Consider the following 16,398-nt stretch of genomic DNA (forward strand, 5'->3'; position numbering starts at 1 on the left):
TCTGGGGTTTTCTGGAATAAGTTTTCAGCAGCTGCCTTTCTCAGCTTTTTCCCTTCCCCAGACAAGGCCTTTAGGAAGCCACCAAGTTAATATGTCCTGGCATGCACAAGGTCCTGAGTTCAATACCTGGTACCACCAAAAAAAAAAAAAAAAAAAAAAAAGGCTGTAAGGAAGGAGTATTAAGGCCTTGGCAGGCTGCCCCCAAAACTCAGCTGAGCCTGTTCCTGTGCCTCCTGAGGTTTCCTCCTTCACCTACAACTCCTTGAATATATATGTCCATTTTAATGCTTTGTGGCTCTAAGAGAGATGTGCCTCCATGATTTCCTCGACAGAGGAATCTGGTTTCTGTCAGACATGTTTTGCCATCTTTCCAATCCCACCAAACTCTGCTCAGAAAGTGCAAGCCAGCTCCACTGGGATATGGTTTTGCTTCCTTGTCATTTCATGCAGTTTCTCAGGAAGCCCCCTCCAGATTGATACTGTCTCAAAAAGGGAGGGCTTATTGTAGAACACTGCTTCATGAAACTTCCTGTTTTTCCTAAACTGTTTCTGAATCTGAGTAGGGAAAGGCATTTTTCCCAAGGATTTGGAGATGTAAGGCCTTGGGAATGGACCATGTCTTTCAGAACTATAGCTTGACACTCTCAAAAAGCAGGTATGTTTATTTGTTTCCCTGTAAAGACTTTGCAGCTTGAGTGGCTGAGAGATAGAGATGACACTGTAAGCTCTCCAGATGATCAAAACTAGTTTAACTAGTTTGAACCTCATCAGACACTCATCCTTCTGACCGTGGTCATTGATGAAACCAAGATCTGCGGTCTGATCTGTGTCTGCTCTGCATGTATCTCTTTATGATTCAACCTCTTCTATTTAAGGATTCAGTTTTAGAGATGGTTTCTTGAATAATTCCAGCATTATAAAAAATTTGTAATAATATGAGTAGCATGAGATTTTATATTCCTTCTAAGAGTTGGATTCCTTTTAGAGATTCAGTTGCTGGTTTAGAGGTTTCTGGGGGAGCCAGAAAATCTGGAGTAACCATTGGAATCTTGAAATGATTCATTCTTCCCCAGCCAACTCTGTTTAATACTTTCATGTTTATTCACTTTTTTTTCCCCCCTTATGCTGATCTGTTTCAAAGTCTCAGGACTAATGTGATTCAAGGATATACCAGACCGCTAAGAATCATTATAACCTTTGTATCCTGATCCTTCTCTGTCTGTACCAACTTCCTCTGGTCTTAACATTCACCCTTGAAGCTAGTTTGGAAGTGACCTTACTTTTGGAGATAGGGAGGTGGAACTTGGATAAATGGCTGTTTGTCTCATGAAATAGTATACAGGCTCAGCCCATAGGATCTGGTTCTTAAGAGATCTCAGTGGTACCACATACATTCTTTTTGATAAGACCATAAATGCTGATGATTCCACTAGGCTACTCAATTCTTTTGCCTGCCCAGTTCTGATTTTTATATTAATTAGTTGAATCTCTTTAGCAAGATTCAGACCTCTGTACCTCATCTCATGTTCAGAGCTGATTCCATTAGGCAGGTATCTGGCCTCTAGCCTATTACATTCTTAGACCAAAAATCATAACCTGCTGTTTCTCAGCAAAGCCTTGGTCTCTACAGAGCTTACTATGTGCTAGTACTTACAGAGTACACTCTGCCTCACTATTAAGAAGAGACCCACTTCAAATAAAAGAGCCACAAGGGCTTCTGAGTTAGCTTTCCCATGTTGCTGCCCATGGTAAAGTATTTGCCTCTGAGTTTTAGATGCTTTCTCTGTCTCCCCTTCCTTCTTTCCCTCCTCCTCTCCCTCTCTTCCTCCATTATCAACCATTAAGAAGGAACAAGCCCAGGCCTCCTATTGGGGTTAATCTTAGGGTTGGCTCTAATTATAATTCTCACTACCTGTGGAACCAAAGCAAACCTGTCTTCTTTTCCTCCAGCCTTTCACCTTAGGTACATCTGAGCTGTTAGGAAGCAAGGGAAAGAAGGCTGGTCATTTCTTTGTATGTGGCCCTGGCTTGTGAAGGATGCATACCATTTTATGTACAATTAATTTGTGCTAGTTTCAAGGTCTTTTTGCCTTCTTAATCAGTTTTCTAAACTTAAAAAAAAATGCTTCTAGTTCACCTTTCCTCTGCCTTTCTCCCTCCCCATCTTACCTCCAATCTGAGCACAGCTTCCCATGGCCACACTCGCGCAAAGCTTTTTTGCTGCTTGGCATTTCTTTGAACATATCTAAAATTGCTGCTCCTATGTTTTTCTCAAAATTAACTTAGTCATGGTTTAAAAAAAATAAAAATGCATTGTTGCATTAAGCTTTTTAATAAAGGAAAATTATGGAAAGAAAATAGGCAACACCAGCAGATTATATGTGGACAAGTCCTAAACTATATATACATATATATACATATACATATATATATATATATATATGTATATATATATATAACTAATCATCTAGTTCTGTCATCTTACTAAAAGGAAAAAAAAAACTCTTAACGATCACTATTTCTGAGAAGCTCTTGGAAATCTTTATGTCTAAGTGATTGTATTAGATCAGCAATAATGACTGTGTAATCTCAAAAGATAAATAAAGTATTCTTAAAATGAATTCTTATCTTGGGTTCTTGCTTTTGTAAGCTAGCAATTTGGAGCTAAGCCTGTGTCACAAGCTATAGGACAAGAATGTAAAAGCTGAAACAATAGCCAGTAGAGTTTGATCATTCCCTGGAGCTCCTTGTTCCACACTGGGCCACTCCACTAATAAGTACTTGTCCCTCCCACCACTACATCCCAGCCTGACATATGCCCTAGCTCTTGAGTGTAAAGAACCACTACCCTGGGGGATGGAGGATTGTAAGTTTAATAAAGATTGAGAAACTGTGGTTCTACATCCCTCAGGCTCTGGAGAGCCCTGAAAGTTAGCATCCCCACTACTTGAGACCAAAGGACCCAGACCTTGAGGACCCAATTACATCCAGGCAAGGGAAGTAAAAACAGGTAGAGGTTTGTGCTTAATCAGATAACCTCAGTAAAGAATGAATCTATTTCCCTGTTCTTTCTCAACTAACAGTACGGTAGCTTTCTTTAGTTAACAGCTTAAACTAGTTCTACATGTTGTGGGCAAGGGGTTTTCTTCCCTACCAGAACCTTCTGCCCCTTTGATTACTGTTTATTTAAAGGAGAAGCCAGAGGGCTAGAATAGTCTGAGCAGTTGGTAGTGTCTCAAGCTGGTGCTGATCCAGTTAAGGGAGAGTGCAGTTGCTACCATTGAAGTCAGCTGGCTGGATTTGCTCGCCTCCAACAGTTTGATTCCTCCTTTATGAAAAATGGAACAAGTGCTTGGCCTTAGTTTTAGACGCACAAAGTCAACCCAGGCTATCTACAGTTAGGCAGGTTTCTCCATCTCAGAATTGTAGAAAGAGGTAGGCCTCTTTACAAATCTAAATCAGTTGGGCTAATTTAGATTTTTTTTTTTTTTTAAATAGCATCTCACGAGCGCAAAGATAGCTCAGCAGTCTAAGTGCCTGCCTAGGCAAGCACAAGGACCCAGGTTCAATCCCTGGTACCACTTGCCGTGCAGTTACCAAGACTAGGTAATTTCAGGTGCATGCCTGAAATCCTAGCGCTGAGGAGGCTGAAACAGGAGGATCACTGTGAGTCCAGGCTGTGTAGCGAAACCCTGTACCAAATATATAAAATTAAATAAATAAAAAATAAACAGTGTTTCACTATATAGTTCAGACTAGCTTTAAACTTAATTGTGTAGCCCAGGCTGGCCTTGAACTCCTGCCTCAGTCTCCCTGAGTGCTCAGATTACAGATGTATACCACCACATCCGGCTGCTAATTTGTCTTTTTGTTTTGCTTGTTTTTTGAGTTTCTATTGTTTGTGCAGGGTCTCACTATGCAGCTCAGACTCATAGAGATCCTCCTGTTTTCAGCCCCTTCCCCCCCAGCGTTGTGATTACAGGTGTGCACTATCTTGCCCAGACTAGATGGCTGGCTCAGCACCCACTTGGGGACAGGGCTGGCATGCCATGTGGTGCTGGGATCAAGCCCTGGTCCCTGCGCTTACCTAAGCAGGAGCTTAGCCCACTGAGCTATCTCTCCAGCACTCCAGCTAACTTGGAGTTGAACCTCAGCTACCAAGCAGAGCCTCAATTTTCTTGACTATAAAATGGATGTTTATCTCATAAGGTAGAGATTTAATACCCTGTTGTATAACAAATACTACTTTTAAAAAACCTGGCACACCCTGCTTTCTTTATTAACATTACTTTCTGCTCGGTCTGAGGTCCTATAGCCTCCATCACATCATTATACCTACACATGCCCTTCACAGGGAAAGGAGGGTATTATATCTTCTTTCTCCTGTGTTATCCTAACTGCCTGATAGCCTAAAAAATAAGGTACTGTAAGACTTCCTGCATTGTATTTTTAAACATCCTTGGTGCTGAGTGCTTCTGTTAATCAAGTGTTTGACCCCCCATGGATTGAAGTGCTTAAATGAGAAAGGGGTATGTTTGATCCTTGTAACTATCTATTTATACTTTCAGCCTTTTGCCAGCAGCCTGATTTTGGGGATAAAACCTGAGATTTAGGACAAGGGAAATTAGTAGCACAGGCTTTTAAATAAATGAATTTAAAATAACCCAGCCCTGGAGCCATCTCTGCAAAATGGGAAGACATGTTTATAGACCAACTCTATTAGTTTCCACATATGGATGTGATACATTGTATTGATGACTGTCACTCCCTCATTGGCAAATAAGTTAAAAGAAGTTTGTATGTTCCAATTTCATGATCTATAATAGTTTCAAAGTTTTCAGTTAAACTGGTTTCTCCTTCTAGGGCCTATATTGAGCAGATAGATGCCTGATCTTTACTGTTTCCCATTCTACTGGACTGCAGAAAAGATTGTGTGTTTGCTTTGCAATCTTCACAGCACCAGTTTTTCAGATCTGTTCTCTGAAAGTAAGGGCATATAGAGCTGTAGGCTCAGCAGTTGGCTTTAGAGGCCAAAGGGGATCTGAGTACTGTCATCAATCCTCCCAACAAGCCATGTCCCCTTTGCTTAGGAACAGGCAGGAAGTGACAAAGCCTCAAAATTGGCCATGGTGGGGATTTCTACTACTGTTGAGGATGCTGATTGATGAGGTTTGAAAGAATATGAAGTTCTTGAACAGGGAGAGATAGGTCAGCAACTTAAGCACACTGCCTGGCAAGCACAAGATCCCAAGTTCGATCCCTGGTACCAAAAAGAAGAATATGAAGTTCTGGGCTTGTCAGTCTTAGAGCTCTGACTACTTAGGAGAGGTACTGGGAAGAATAAAATAGATGATTTATTTTTAGTGAAAAACAATGGCTTGTGCTGTGGCAGGTTTATCAAACTAAAGTGATGATTGGGTAGATGTGGGTGGTAAATTTTAATTCAGAGTACAGGTTTTTAAGAATTTAACAAATCCTAACCTGGGGGTGGGGGGGAATCCAAAATCAAACAGTTTGAGCCAAGGAATTTCTTAGAAATTCACATCAGTTCAGTTCTGTAAACCAGAGGATTCAAACAGATGTTTTGCTCCTGCTCCCCAGGAGACATTTTGTAATATCTAGAAACATTTTTTGGTTGTCACAAGCAAGGAGCAGGTACTACTAACGTCTCTGGGGAAAAGCCAGGCATTTTGCTAAACATCCTTTAACATTTGGGACACCTCCCCCCCCCCCAATTTCTCAACCCAAAATGTCAGTAGTATAGAGGTTGTGAAAGTTGGCCATACTCCTGAACAGCCTATATCCATGCTGTTTTTTGGGTTTTTAAAAAAATTTTTATTTGTGTGTGTGTGGCCAGCTCAGCCCACCAGGGGGGCGGGGCTGGCTGGCATGTGGTGCTGGGGGATTGAACCGCGGTCCCTCTGCTTTGCTAAGCTTGTTCTAAGTAGGTGCTTTAGACCACTGAGCCATCTCACTAGCCCCGACATCCATGCTGTTTGATAGGCACAGATAGGATTCATAGAGGAAAGAGATAAGCAGAGGTAAGATGTTTGGGACTTCAGACAGAAGGAAAACCATAAATTTCCAATGAGTGCTTTCTCTCAAGCCTGCGTTGATCAGGCACCTACCAACCAGCAGAGAGAAGAGGGAAGGAGACATGACCAAAAGGAATGCACTTTTCTCTACCATATGAAAAGGTAAATTGGGCCAGGGAGATGGCTCAGTAGAATAAGCGCTTGCCTGGCAAGGACAAGGACCTGAGTTCAATCCCCAGTTCCGCCAAAAAAAAAAAAAAAAAAAAAGAAAAGAAAGAAAAAAAAGAAAAGGTAAATAATTTTGGCTCCTTGATTTTTATTTATTTATTTATTTTGCACTACCAGGGATTGAACTCAGGACCTTATGCTTGCCATGCAAGCACTTACTCCACTGAGCTATCTCCCTGGTTGGCTCTTTGATTTTGAGAAATGGTGGGAAATGCTGATTTGGATTCTGGCAAAGTTGGCTGGACACCAGCATACCCTGAAGCAAGTGAGGATGGTTTAAAAAAGAAAAACATTTTCTGGACTGAGGAGATAGCTCAGCAGCATAAGCACCTGCCTGGCAAGTGCAAGGTTCTGAGTTTAGTCCCGCACTGCATGCCAGCCCCCGAACCCCGGTCTCACAGTGCCATCTGCAATCCCAGAACTAAGGGAGGCTGAGACAGGAGGGTCTCTAGGAGTCCAAACTATGAAACAAGACCCTGTATCAATAATAACAACAACAAAATTCTGTCTTTATACATAGATATATTTCTAGGGTCCGGAGAGATAGCTCAGCGGTGTAAGCACCTACCTACCTGGCAAGCACAAGGTCCTTAGTTTGAGCCCAGGTACCGCAAAACAAAAAAGTTTTCTGGATCAGGAGGAGGGTGTGACAACTACCATCTGTAACGGAGTCAACCAATAGAACAAAAGTTTCCTTCCGAGAACAACACCCTCTGAACACTGAGACAAGATACAAGATATTCAGGGTTGTAAGACACAGTGAGAAGTAGGAGTATTTTGTGAGTCCTGGTTTCCCATCAGGAAACATTATTCGTAAAAATGGTTATTTCGGGGCCGGGAATATTTCGGGGTTATTTCGGGGCCGGGTTATTTCGGGGCTCAGTAGAATAAGTGCTTGCCTGGCAAGCACAAGGACCTGAGTTCAATCCCCGATTCCGAAAAAAAAAAAAAAAAAAAAAAAAAAAAGGTTATTTCTCTCATACCAAAGAAAAGTATGATAAGCTATCTAGAAAGTTTCCAGCGCAGCGCCGGGCACGGAGGACGTTGGGTTTGGATATGAGATTTGGTCTCATCCATGCCCTTTCGCCCCTTGGTCCGGGGCTTCCATTACTCAGTCAGAACTGCCAGATATGCACTGTAAGTTGCTTTTTAGATAAATTCTAGAGGACAGACCATAATCAGACAGCGCAGCCTCACTGCCCTGTAACACTGAGCCCTTGGAAAGGATCTTAGAAGAAAGCAGAAAGGCAAAAGGCGGGGGAGGGTGAACCTGGGAGTTGCTATCTATTCACAATGCTAGGAAGGTGTCCATACAGCAGAGAAGGGCAGACAACCACTAGCAGCTCTCAAAGGCACCCGCGATTTTAAGGAAATAAAAACACGCCCAGTCCCGCCCCTCACCGCGTCTCCCAGCCAGCCCTCTCTTCAGGACGGATGCATTCTCTTTAGAAAGCTTCCAAAAAAGTCGAGTTTCTCATTTCCTGCGGTGTCTCTAGCCTCCCTCGAGACTAAGTGGGATGCGGACGTGTCCTGCAGCCGCGATTCCGGGGTCTGGGTCTGCGGCAGTGGAGCAGGGGGCGGAGTCTGGAGCTCTCAGAAAGGTAGCTATCTGGGAGAGGTTGGGTGCTAAGGGACACCTTGCGAGAAGCAAAAAGCTAACCTGCTTGCCTCCCGGTGTTCGAGAAGTGGGGCGAGGAGCCAACCCAGGTATCCCTGGCTACTAGCAACACCGCAGAAATAAGGGGGGAAAGAAAGGAGCGGGATATTCCTTGAAAGAGCCCCCACCTCCTCCCAGTCCCCCTCCTACTCGTCGAGCAGCCAATCGCGCCGCGGGGCGGGGCCGCGTCAAGAGATCAAAGCCAATAGAGACGCAGAGGGTGGGCGTGGCTCCGGGAGCGCCTCGGCGGGGTCGCCCAGGCTAGAGAGTGCCGAGCCGCGGAGCAAAGCTGTCGATCGGCCACATGGAGGACCTAGCGGCGCCGGGGGCCGGGAGTCTGCCTACCAGTGGCAACGGCAACGGCAACGGCAACGGCAACGGCAACGGCAACGGCAACGGCAACGGCAACGGCAAAGGGAAGTCCGCGGCGCCCAAGGGTCGGGAAGCGTTCCGCAACCAGCGTCGGGAGTCCGAGGTGAGGAGCTAGAGAGCTTCGGTTGGCGCCGGGAGACGCCCGCGGGCGGGAAGCGCGTGTGGGATGACGGGGGCTTGGCCTGGGTCTCGGCGACCGCGGGAGCGCCGCAACGGGACACAGCTGTGCAGCCGCGACTGCTCCCCAGCGCCTCCCTGCGAGGGTCGGGGCTCTCCTGTCTCCGCTGGGAGCCGAGAAAGCGAGGTAGCGAGCGTCCCACTTAGGGCTCAGGTATTCATCTCACTGGGTTTCTGCAGCCCCTTGAAGCAGGAACTAGGATCCCGACTGAAGGGAGGCACCAGCGTGGAGAGGTCGCGGGACTGCCCGGCAGGCCCGGGTGGCGCCCGACTGGGGGCCAGGTTGGCCGCGGGGCTCCTGCCCTGCCCTTCGCATCCCTCCCGCAGACTTTGGCCCCTGCCTGTAAGGGTTAATGCCGGCGGGATCCAGGCACAGACAGTACCCAAATGGGTGTTTGGACGAACTGACCTAGGATACAGCTAGGACTTGAATATTTAGGTCTCTTCATCTTCTAAAAAAGATCCAAACTAGGACGACGAAAGCCCTGGATTATTATCACATCCGTACACCCTCACCTAGCCTGTTTCTATCCACTCGCCAAGTTGTAAAATTGGATCAGAGTGGGACTCAGGAGAAGAGACCAGCAAATGTCAAGTGGAAGAGTCTGGAGATGTTCTGATCTGGCACTTTCGTTTTACAGAGAGTAAAAGAGTCAGAACTAATTTGCCCAAGATCAAACACCTGGATTTTTTATTTATTTTCCCATAATTTTACTGAGAAACAAATAGCAATGAGACAGTTTCAAACCAAATTGGTAGGACAATTTCAATAATTAACACATTGCATACATTCTTCCTAGTGGCTAATTGCTGTCAGACACCTGTATTAATGAGTGGTGAGCTTCTGCACCTGTCAGGCCCGGTTTTGGATCCTAGCACTACCCTGTACTTCCTCGCTTTTGGCAAAATACCAAACCTCCAAGAACTCCAATTTCTTCACTTGTAAAACAGGGTTAACGCCATTTACCCCAGGAGATTGTGATGGAGTAAAAATGAGATAACTGAATGTGAAATGTAGGGTATAACTCATGAAATTAATAGGTTGATACATAGTGAGTTTTAGTATCATATTACTATCATCACCATCATCATCATAGGGCAGAGCTGATATTAGGAGCCATGTTTTTGGCATTCCTGTGCACTGTTCAACCATTTGAATAGACTTTCAGTTTCCCAACTGATTTCTTGTGAGCTTTCATTTTGATGCAAACAAAGTAGGAATTTGTGTGCGCTTTCATTTTGATAAAAGCAAAGTAGGAATTTGTGTGAGCTTTCATTTTGATACCAGCAAAGTAGGAACTGTCCACTTTTTTCCCTCTCCCTCTCCCTCTCCTTCTCTGTCCCCTTACACTTTTGTTTTGTTTTGGTTTGGTTTGGTTTGATGTTTGATTGTTGGATGAAAGAAACCCACAGTCCAGCAAATGCTAATCATGTGCCCTATCACAAAGCTTACATTCTGAATCCCTATTTTTTACATTTGAGACAGGTCTTGGTAGGTACCCTAAGTTGCCCTCACACTTACAAGTCTGCCTCAGCCTCCTGAGTGCCAGGTTTAGGGGCCTGGCTTGCTCTCACTCACCCTCCCCCTATCTCTCTCACCCCTCTCCCTTTCTCCCCTTCTTCTCTGCTCTCTGTCCTTTTGCCTTTCTTCAACCCCACTTCCTTTTTTTTTTTTTTTTTTTCAGTTTTTTGAGACAGGGCCACAGTAGAACCCAGACTGGCCTTGACCTCAATTGGTAGCCTAGATGACCTCAAACTCACAATCCTTCTCCCTCTCTGCCTCCCAAGAACTGGAATCTAAGCTTCTATTTTTTAAAAAGATAGAAGTAGAGGTGATAAAAAGACTGACAGAGCTTAGCCTTCCCTCTCTTTGTCTCCCTTGCTAAGGATCTGGTCTGTTAAGAGTACCCTGTCTCCTTCACCCATAGAGAATACATATTGGAGGGTGAATTATTTTTTTAATTCATCACTTAGTTATTGAAATCATTCTATATGCCAAGCACTGTTTTAGGGGGTAGTGGTGCATCAGGAAAAGGCTTTACCAGTTGCTTTGCTGATGAAGTCAGTGTCCAGCCACTCAGAGCATTACATCTGCACCGCAGTTTACCTGCTGATTGCCTGCAGCTGCACTCCTCATGCCTGGAAGTGAACAACTGCAGTGATCGCCTCTATCTGGGTTCATGCTTGCCAAAAGCCTGGCTGGAAAGATTAGCTTTCCTCCTCATTCCCTTGCTGCAGATGTACCTGTCAGTACATTCCCTTATCACCATAGAATCCAGGTGCTGGATCTGCTTTTCCTTCCTTCCCTCTTTCTGTTCTCCTGTAGAAAACAGTTCTTAGGAAGAATGATGTCCATTCTTCCCTAGGGCTTCTAGGGAATTGCCAGAAGAGAATTGCTATGGATAAGAGAACCTCCTTGTGCATCATATATGTGTAGACTTACAAGACAGTGTTGACTTACCCTCTTTCAAAGAGGCTTTATTCCTCTTCTAGCTAAATCTCCTGGTTCTCTTGTGTTGGTTCTCAGCGTTCTTGACAGAATTTAACTGGTCTGTGCCAGTATGAAGAAAATACAAGGCATTGATGTTTTTCTAAAATGTAGTTTAATATATTAAATTTAAAAGTGTTTTTGAAATTACATGAAACAACCTGTGAATGACACTTTTTTTTTGTTTTTTAAGAGAAATAGAATAATAGAAAATAGCATAATGGGGCAAAGTGGTGAATTCCAGCTACTTGGGAGGTTGAAGCAAAAGGATTGCAAGTTCAAGACCATCCTAGGTAACTCAGCAGTATCCTGTGTCAAAAAATATATATAATACAAAACAAAACAAAAGAGAGAAAATATCAGTGGATCACATATAGTGAGGGTAAATATTTTGTTAAATGTTAGTTCGTGTATGTGTGTGTGTGTACCTGAGTATATGTATGTTGGGACATGATATAAAAATATTTATCATTTTTCTACAGTTTGTTTAAAAAAAAAAAAGAAAGAAAGAAAGAAAAGAAAAACGCACCCTCCACACTAAGGATTAAACCCAGGACCTAGAACGTGCTAGGCAAGTGCACTACATCCCCAAACAAATTTTGTTTTTTGTTTTCAATGCAGGCTGGGCTGAAACTTGTTATCTTCCTACCTCATCCTACCAAGTAGCTGAGATCACAGTAATGCTACTGTGCGTGGTGAAAAATATGGTTTTTTAATGATTGTCCTTTACTCTAAATTGAGTTCTCATTTCTTAGTATTAAACTATTCTCTCTATATGTCTATATATATTTAAATTTCTTACTTATTTCAATTTTATTTTTATTTTTTAAAGAGAGTACAAAACAGTGTTAAAACAGAAAAAGTACAAGTGTACAGAAGCTTACTTAACAAAGTATGAATTTCACAGTATTTGTTTTAATACATAGTGTTGTCTTCCAACCAGTTATTCATATTGCCAGATATATGCAGACAAAATTTGAAGAAGAAATTAAGAGGAGAAAAAGGAGGGGGAAAAAAAGAGACAAAACAAATTAAGGATTATCTGCTTCTTTCCATAGACAAGGAGAAATGTATAGTACAGTTGTCCAAACCATCCTGCTTACATATGTGTCTCTTTCCCCCATTCCCTCTCCTGTCCGTCTCCTCAACTCAGTAACTTCTTCCTTTTGAATAACTTCATTTCCTTTTCCCCAGTATCTATCATACCCTTCATATTCTATTTTCTCTTTCAGGTTCTCACACTAAGGAGACAATACGATGTTTGCACATGTGGCTCTGATTTATTTTACTTAAGAGTGTATAGTCTCTAGTTGCATCCATTTACTGACAAAAATCTCAAATTTATCCTATTTTATAGCTGAATAATACTCCATTGTGTAAAAATACCACATCATCTTTATCCATTCCTCAGTTGATGGGCAATCTGTCTCCAGGATTTAGCTATGACAAATTGCACTGTTATAAACATGAGTGCACATATATAGCTGTGGTATGATATTTTTAGTTCTTCTGGAAAAATACCCAGGAGGGGAATAACGGGCTTGAATGGGACCTCCAATCCTAGCTTTTTAAGAAATCTGCACACTGATTTCCATAGTGATTATACCAGTCTGCACTCCCACCAACAGTGGAGAAGGGTTCCTTTTTCCCCACAACCCCTCCAGCATTTGTTACTGGCTGACTTCTTGATGTTAGCCATTCTTTCTGGGGTGAAATTGAATCGCAGTGTTGTTTTAATTTGCATTTCTTGAATGACCAATGTTGAACATTTTTTCATATATTTACTTGTCATTTATATTTCTTCATCTGAAAAGTGTGTATTCATCTCAGATGCCCATTTTTGGATTGGGTCTTTGAATTTGAGGGGCCTGATTTTTTTTTTAAATTCTTCATATGTTCTAGATAGAAGGCCTTTATCAGAGAGGCAGTCAGCAATAATTTTTTCCCAGTTTGTTGGTTTTCTTTTTACTCTGTTGGAGATTTCCTTTGAAGTACAGAAACTTTTCAAAAAGATAAGATCCCAGTTGTTGATTCTTTGAAGTATTTCCCATGGAGTTTGTTTTTTGTTCATGAACTCTGTACCTACCCCTATGTCTTTATGATTTCTACCTACCTTTTCCTCCAGAAGATTTAGTGTTTCTATTTTATAATATTTTATAATAATTTTTAAATATTTTAATATTTAAATCTGTCATTTTGTCTGTAGTTTAGTGCAGTAATGACAGTCTACTTTTAGCCTTTGGCATATGGAAAGCCAGTTTTTCCAGCACCATTTATTAAAGAGACTTTCTTCCAGTGAACATGTTTGGCCCCTTTATCAGAGATAATGTGGCTAAGTGTGTTTGCAGTTGTGTCTGCATCTTCTGATCTGTTCCATTGATCCTCTGGTCTGTCTCTATGCCAGTACCATGCTGATTTTATCACAATAGCTTTATAGTATAATTTCAAGTCAGGGATTGGGATACCTCCTGCCTTGCCTTTGTTTTTTTATTTTTTTATTTTTATTTGTGTGTGTGTGTGTGTGTGTGGTCAGCTCAACCCACCAGGGGGTGGGGCTGGCTGGCATATGGTGCTGGGGGATTGAACCGTGGTCCCTGTGTTTTGCTAAGCTTGTTCTAAGTAGGTGCTTTAGACCACTGAGCCATCTCACCAGCCCCTTGCCTTTATTTTTCAAGATTGCTTTTGATATTCTGGGTCTCTTCTGGTTCCAAATGAATTTGAGGAAAGTTTTCTCTAGCTCTGTGAGGTATACTAATGGTATTTTAATTGGGATTGCATTGAATCTATGTAAAAATTGTGGGAATATGGCCATTTTTACAATGTTGGTTCTTACTATCCAGGAACATGGAATATCTTTTCATTTTCTCAAATCCTCTTCAATCTCTTTTCTCAGAGTACATAATTTTCACTACATAAATCTTTTGCTTCCTTTATAAGATTTGTTCCTAAGTATTTCATTTTTTCGGACGTTATTGTGAAAGATATGGTTTCCCTCATTTCGCAGTGCATTTATTTGTGTACAAAAATACTACCAATTTTTGGGTGTTGACTTTGTATCCTGTTATGTTACTGAATTTGATGATTAAATCTACAAGACTCTTAGTAGAGTTTTTAGGGTCCTCTATGTAGAATATCATGTCATCTACAAATAAAGATAACTTTACTACTTCTTCTTCATCTTTTTTTGTTTTGTTTTGTTTTGTTTTGTTTTGTTTTGCAATACCAGGGACTGAACTCAGGACCCTGCACTTGCCAGGCAAACCCTTATTCTGTGTGTGTGTGTGTGTGTGTGTGTGTGTGTGTTTCCATAATTTTATTGAGAAAATAATTGTCAAGTTTTTTTTTTTGTTTTGTTTTGTTTTTCTTTTGTGGAACCGGGGATTGAACTCAGACCCCTGCACTTGCTAGGCAAGTGCTTGTTCTACAGTACAGAGCCATCTCCCTGGCCCGCAAACCCTTATTCTACTGAGCTATCTCCCTGGCCCTACTTCTTTTCTAATACTTATTCCTTTTAGTTCTCTCTCTTGTCTAATTGCTCTGTCCATTGTTTCTAGAACTATGTTGAATAGCAGTGGTGACACTTGTCTTGTTCCTGATTTTAAAGTGAAGGTTTTCAATTTTTGTCCATTTAGTATGATGTTGGCTGTTGGTTTCTCATAAATGGCTTTTATCAGGTTGAGTTATAGACTGTATATTCCTATTCTGTAGGGATTTTATCATGAATGAGTGTTGGACTTTTTTAGTGCAAGGTCTACAGGGTCTTACTACACAAATTGGACTTGTAGTGACCCTCCTGTTTTCATCCTCCCAAGCACCCAGATTACAGGCGTGCACCACCATGCACAGTCTCAGTTGCTGCCTTAGTGCAATCTGGTGGTGGGGCCGGCATGCATGCCAGGGATCAAACCCCAGTCCCTGTGTCCGCCTAAGCAAGTACGTTAATCTGCTGAGCTATCTGGCTGACCTCTGAGTGTTAGACTTTGTCAAAAGCTGTTTCTGCATCTATTGAGATGATCATGTGGTTTTTGTTCTTGACTCTATTGATATGGTGTATTACGTTTATGGATTTACATATGTTGAACCATCCCTGCATTCCTGGAATGAATCCCACTTGGTTGTGATGTAATGTTCTTGATGATTTGCTTAATTCTGTTTGCTAGTACTTTATTGAGGATTTTTGCATCTATATTCATTAGAGAGATTGGACTGTAGTTCTCTTTTTTAGTTGGATCTTTGTCTGGTTTTGGAATCAGAATAATACTTGCCTCTAGGAATGATGTTTTGGAGAATTACTTCCCTTTCAATTTCATTGATGAATTTGAGGAAACTTGTCATTAAATGTTCTCTAAATTTCTTGGGATTACAGGTGTGCACCACCATGCCCAGTCTCAATCACCATCTCAGTGTGCCCTGGGGGAGGTGGGGCTGGCACGGCATGCCAGGGATCAAACCCCAGTCCCTGTGCTTGCTTAAGCAGGCACTTTAGTCTGCTGAGCTATCTAGCCAGTCTAAAGTTCTTATATATTAGAAGGAAATACCTCCTTAAAAACTTAAGGATTATACAAGGAACATTGTAGAAAAATCTAACCTTTAATGCGACTTGGACTGGAGATGCTGCCTTATTTGACAATCCTTAAGTTGTGAAATATTAGAACTGAAGAATCTCCTTTTACAGATAAGGAGCTGTCACCCACAGCATAAAATATGCCTCCAATCAGTGTGTTAATGACAGAAATGTGTCTATAACTCAATTCTCTTCCATTTTCTCTTTTTTGTTTTTATCCATTTCATTTTTCTAGAGATCGCCTAGGTGCTCCTCTGGTCTATGTGTATGTAAATTAGATGTGGAGACAGATTATAGCTTTTAGATCTGCTCACGGTCCTGTTCTTCACCCAGACTTTCTGATTCTCTATGGAAATGCTCAGCCCCTCCCTGACAGAGCCTCCTCTCAGATGAAAAGACCAAATGGGACTCTGTAGCTGCCTTCCTGATCTAAGGGTCTCCAAAAGAAGATGAAATAAAGGTGTGCTTTTCCTGTGGCAACCCCTTTCCAAAGTTACCCCAGTTACCAGAATTTTTCTCTATTACAGGGTTCTGTGGACTGCCCAACTCTGGAATTTGAATATGGAGATGCAGATGGGCATGCAGCAGAGTTATCAGGTATGAAGAAAAGATGGATTTAGAGGCAAGTGAATAACACGAAGGGAAGGACCTGTGATCTCCTCGGGGGTCTGCAGGTGGCTGTTGAACGAAGGCTGTTCTCTGCAGTCCTTTGCTCACTGCCCTCCAATGCTCAGCATCTCTTTGTTTTCACATTTCCTTCTATAAATTCTTCCCTGGCTATAGTAGTCTTTATTTTGTCATTCTGTTACTCTTTCCTGCTCACACTTCTCTCTCTTTCTCTGTCTTTCTTTGTCTGTCTGTCTGTCTGTCTGTCTGT

General features: G+C 42.2%; 1 protein-coding gene across 3 annotated transcripts in view; it reads left to right on the top strand.

The window, feature by feature from the left end:
* The first annotated feature begins 8,199 nt into the window (after positions 1–8,199).
* Strip2 (striatin interacting protein 2) overlaps positions 8,200–16,398 on the top strand; it is a 46,886-nt gene continuing 38,687 nt past the window's right edge. For all 3 annotated transcript variants that reach the window (XM_023702875.1, XM_004642743.2, XM_023702876.1), the window contains exons 1-2: positions 8,200–8,395; positions 16,049–16,118. In XM_023702875.1, the coding sequence (XP_023558643.1) occupies positions 8,225–8,395; positions 16,049–16,118 (241 nt within the window). In that variant the 5' untranslated portion in view covers positions 8,200–8,224. The remainder of the gene's footprint in view (positions 8,396–16,048; positions 16,119–16,398) is intronic.

The sequence above is a fragment of the Octodon degus genome, unplaced genomic scaffold (genome assembly GCF_000260255.1).
Source record: "Octodon degus isolate 3935 unplaced genomic scaffold, OctDeg1.0 scaffold00160, whole genome shotgun sequence".
NCBI lineage: Eukaryota > Metazoa > Chordata > Mammalia > Rodentia > Octodontidae > Octodon > Octodon degus.